The sequence below is a fragment of the Corylus avellana genome, chromosome ca9 (genome assembly GCF_901000735.1).
Source record: "Corylus avellana chromosome ca9, CavTom2PMs-1.0".
In the NCBI taxonomy this organism is placed as follows: domain Eukaryota; kingdom Viridiplantae; phylum Streptophyta; class Magnoliopsida; order Fagales; family Betulaceae; genus Corylus; species Corylus avellana.
The window spans coordinates 10,703,169-10,707,951 of NC_081549.1; the positions used below are offsets into that span (position 1 = coordinate 10,703,169).

At 40.0% G+C, this 4,783-nt stretch overlaps 1 protein-coding gene across 1 annotated transcript; it reads left to right on the forward strand.

The window, feature by feature from the left end:
- Window positions 1-289: 289 nt before the first annotated feature.
- LOC132162285 (uncharacterized) lies at window positions 290-3,826 on the forward strand. The gene is made up of 4 exons (XM_059572539.1): window positions 290-718; window positions 809-911; window positions 2,975-3,417; window positions 3,513-3,826. The coding sequence occupies exons 1-4, from the start codon at window positions 290-292 to the stop codon at window positions 3,735-3,737; spliced, it is 1,200 nt and encodes a 399-aa protein (XP_059428522.1). The 3' UTR covers window positions 3,738-3,826.
- Window positions 3,827-4,783: the final 957 nt, after the last annotated feature.

Below are 4,783 nucleotides of genomic sequence, written 5' to 3' on the forward strand. Positions count from 1 at the left end.
TTTTTGGCTAATTATTGTTAATTTTATAAGCATGAAAGGCTTTCTGTCTAGGGATGCTTATATGTTTGAATAGACTTGTCTATTTAGGTTTTTGGTTAGGACTTAGAAACATAATCTAAATTTGCAATATATGCTAGGGCAGCTATATATATATGGTCCGGATTTTTTTTAGAGCTGAATTTATGGAGTAATTTTTGCTTAATTTTGTCTTAGTTTCTTATCATTTAATTTTTTTTTAATGATATCCAACATGTCTTATTCTTTGTTAATTATTGTTAATTTTTTAGGTATGTACACTTTTGTGCCTTCCGATGTTTGTCTTCTCCGAGATTTTGTATACCCATTGGTTCGTCACGAACCAAATTTATTTCCTCATCCATTTGTTCACAAATTACATGATAAAAGTGACTTTCCCATCTATATCGATCATATCGATGTTATTTTCCAACCTTCAGACCAGAAGAAGCACTACTTTGTGATGCTAGAAGGGCCTCCAGTTGGTATAGAGAATTCGACATCATTCCTAGGAGAAAAAACGTATTGGAGGAAAAGTGACGAATGGGATATTTGTGAATCGGGATATACATATGGGGGGGCTACTATGTACACGTACATAAGTAATGAAAGTCCCAGGGATTGGTATATGACTATATATCACGTAAATCCACAGGAAGTGCTGAAATGTGGTCCGGTTGAATTGGGATTGCATCAAGTTGAGGTATAAATAGTTTGAGTTAATTATTAATAAATCAGATAATTGTTCATTATGGGTATATTTGTAATTAAATTTAATTCTGTCTTTATATAGTTGCGGTGGAAAGCTGTCAAGATTTCTCCAGTATATGTACACTTCAACCCTTTCATTCGGGTGCCCCTATCAATATTGCCACCACCATTATCAGCATCATCAGGTAATAAGGCACCACTGCATTGTTGGCTCGTAAGTGATTGTCTTGCTTCATAGCAACAACTGTATAATGTTTGCAAAAATTGTGGTTCGAAGTTAATTAATCACAGTTTTAAATTCAGCTACTGCATCTAATTCCACTGCTGTTTCCTTCTCTCCCTCATCCTCATTTCTTGATCCCTCCCTATCAATGTCTCCTCTTTCGATTAATAATGCTGCTCCATTAACTTGATGTGAATTCTCGGAGATTTTTATAGGTATAGCTGCTTCATTAATCTTGGTCTTGGGCTACTTGAAACCCATTGAGGTATCTCTGGTATGTTCTGAGTGGATAGTATCCTTCTCGGAGGTTACGGCAACTACTGTAGCGCTGATTGCCGCATTCTCCGTGATCATGGGCTGGGTGGTATCCTCGGAAACTACTCCCACAGGTGTTGTGGCATGATTTTCACCCATTTCGGCCCTGTCTGTGTAGAGCCCACCCTGCCCGGGTATCATCGGTCTAGTCTCCTCCTTAGAGAGCATCGCGCCATTTGTGAAGGTATCGGCCAGGTCTGTACATGTATATACCTCCTTGGAAACTCATTTGGCAGGTGCTTGGAGGTTATCTCTACTCAATGCGGCCATATCTGTTCCTGACCCACACTGCCCAGATGCGTCTGCTGCCCTGGAACTGCCTGCTTCCTCCTCATCATGCTGTAGAAGACTATCATTGGGTATTGACAAGTGGGAATTAGCTTGGTTGGAATGGTCGGCATGTTCTGGTCCAGAAGGCGAATCGCCGGAGCAACACTCCGGTGATCAAAATTGCCTCTTGGGTCCACGCCTGCGGGTGTAAGTTTTCTTGAATCTCATTGTGGGCTGCACCTTGGGTGGATTGTCCGCTGGGTTCCCACTTATTTTGGGCTGCACGTGTACATCCTCAATCTCCCCCATTTGGGCCGCTTCCAGTCTTCCAACAAGCTTCTGACCCAACTTAATATTATCTCCTTGAGTCCCCCATTCCATTATCTTTTCAATACAGCTGTCAATATTTTTCTTAAAAGAAAGCAGCATCTCCTTTCCGGCCTGAATATTAGAAAAAACAGGATTTCCTGGAGCAAGTTCAGGGACCTTGTCCTTAGAGCTTTCCTAGGTGGGTATGTCACGGGCAGCCTGTTTTCCCTGCCAAATCAGTCATTTTTTCCGTCGTACCCATAAGCCATGGCCGGAATCCTTCTCCCCATCACCACATCTGCGTATGATCCCAGCTCATGAACCCCCGATGACCCCGCTGGCAGCTTCCCCCTCTTCATCTCTTCCGCTTTACCTGCTGGTTGCTGCGCCGTCTGCGTACCTGCAGACGTTCCGCCTGCTCGTTGTTTGTCGAAATACAACTTCAGTTTCCCTAGTTGGACACGACATGCTTCCCAACCCTCCCCATCATCCCCCTCAGGGATGATCACAAAGCTTCTCCACCCTCAGTCTCCGTATTCCGATAGCTCCAAGAAGTTTCCATGAGCGTTTTTTCTTCTTTGCATCACATAGACGAAGCAGCCAAATCGGAACTTCCAGCTCTCACGTACTGTAGCATCTTTGGTCAGAAAGTCCCATGCACTCAGCAGCCAAAAGACTGTCGGCCATGCCATAATCACTGCCCGGGACACCCCTTTACTTCTTTCGACTAGTTGAACCCCGCCATTCACATCAGAACAAATCTTAAACGATTTAGTTTCCAAGTAAAAGAATCCCAAATACCCCATCTACTCTACTACGAGAAAATAATCAGCGGAATACCAAGAATACGTTTCAAAAAAATCCAATCTCACGCGCCGCCCCACTGGGGAGATGCAAAGAGAGAGAACCTTCCATCGAGTCTTCTGCCGCGTTTCTCCCATTTAGGATTTTTTGTTAGAACAATAATCTAAATTTGCTTGGGTAGTTGTTTACATGGTCTGAATTTTTTCTATGGCTTCATTTTATGGAATAACTTTTGTTTAGTTTCATCTTGGTCGCTTTTTATTGGATTTTTGTTAAGTATCCATGAACTTGTCCTTTTTTTAGTTAATTATTGATCATTTTTTTTAGGTATGTACGCATTTGCTCCTTCAGATATTTGTCTTCTTCGAGATTTTTTATACCCCTTGGTTCGTCATGAACGAAATTTGTTTCCTCATCCATTTGTTCACCAATTACACAGTCGAAGCGAATTGCCGCTTGATATAGATGAGGTCAGAAGGAGATTCCAAATTTTGGACCGTCGTTTCTGTGACAAGTACTACTTTGTGATGCCAGAAGGGCCTCCAACTGGTGAAAATAATGCCATAGAGATTGGAGGAACTAAAATGTTTTGGAAAAATTTTCAGGAAACGTGGACTATCTTTAAACGTGGATTTGAATATGGGGATTTTACTGTGTATAGATACATACTTGGAGAAAGGGAGACCGATTGGTATATGGTTATATATCACGCAAATCTTTTGAGCGTACGAACATATGGCCCAGTTGAATTGGGATTGAATCAAGTTGAGGTATAAATTGTTGACTGAATTATTAATAAATAAGATAATTGTCATTATAGGTATATTTGTAATTACATTTCTTTTTTTTTTTTTTTTTGTTATAGTCTTTTTGGGTAGCTATCAAGATTTTTTCAAATGATGCATCTATGTCGGTTTTCAATCCTGTGTCACTCCCTGGACCAGCACCACCAGGTATTGAGTCACCACCACCACCACTACCACCGTTGTCACCAACAGCATCAACAGGCAATAAGCGCAACTGTCACCACCCACCAGCACCATCAGGTAATAGACGCAATAAGCGCAACTGCTACTGTCCACGAGCATAATCAAGCAACAAGGCACCACTATTTTCAGTTCATTATTGTTAATTTTGTATACAAGAAAGGCTTTGTGCATAGAGTTGCTTTTAAGTGCGAACTTTTACTGGGATTGATTCTCGTGCAGTAGTTTTTGTTAGATTATAAAAACAAAGATGTTCAATTTGCACCTAGTTTTTGTTTAGTTGCTAGATGTTGGGATTGTTTTTTGTTTTTGTTTTCGGTTAATTATTGTTAATTTTGTAGGCAAGGCTTTCTATGCCTAGAGATGTTTATAAGTTTGAATAGTTTTGTCCATTTAGAACCATAATCTTAATTTGCAATATATGCTAGGGTAGCTATATATTTGGTCCAGATTTTTTCTTGGGCTGAATTTTATGAGTAATTTTTGTTTAATATTATCTCAGTTGCCTATCATTTAATTTTTGTTTAATGATATTCATGAACTTGTCTTATTCTTGGTTAATTATTGTTAATTGTTTAGGTATTTACACTTTTGTGGCTTCAGATATTTGCCTTCTCCCATATTTTGTATACCCCTTGGTTCGGCATGAATCAAATTTATTCTCGCCCATTTGTTCACCAATTACATGATCAATGTCACACCCATTTATTAGCTTTTTCACAAGCACTAACCCTGTTTTTGAAAATGATTTACTGGGTGTCCTTGATCCGATCATCTCTGGTAGCGATAATTCCTTGCTTTGGTTCCATTCCTGAAGAACTCGAGATATTCCAAGCTATCCATGTTAGGCCCCAATAATCCCCTGGCCTTGATGGCATGAATGGTTTATTTTATAAGACCTACTGGTTGGTGGTGAAGAAGAATGCCATCCACTTTGTCCAAGCTTTTTTTTTAGAGATGGTTACCTTCTTAAGGAGATGATATACTTGTCATTCCCAAAATTCCCAACCCTTCGAGACTTACCCAGTATACACCTATAGGCCTCACAAACTTCAATTACAAAATCATCTCCAACATCCTTGCAAATAGACTAAAACCTCTCCTGCATAAGATACTCTGTCCAACTCAATCAACTTCATGATAATGCTAT

Coding starts and splice junctions, on each gene's coding strand:
- LOC132162285 (XM_059572539.1), top strand. CDS start 290: ATGTACACTTTTGTGCCTTCCGATGTTTGTCTTCTCCGAGATTTTGTA. Junction 719..808: donor TGGGATTGCATCAAGTTGAG/GTATAAATAGTT, acceptor GTCTTTATATAG/TTGCGGTGGAAAGCTGTCAA. Junction 912..2,974: donor ACCATTATCAGCATCATCAG/GTAATAAGGCAC, acceptor CATTTTTTTTAG/GTATGTACGCATTTGCTCCT.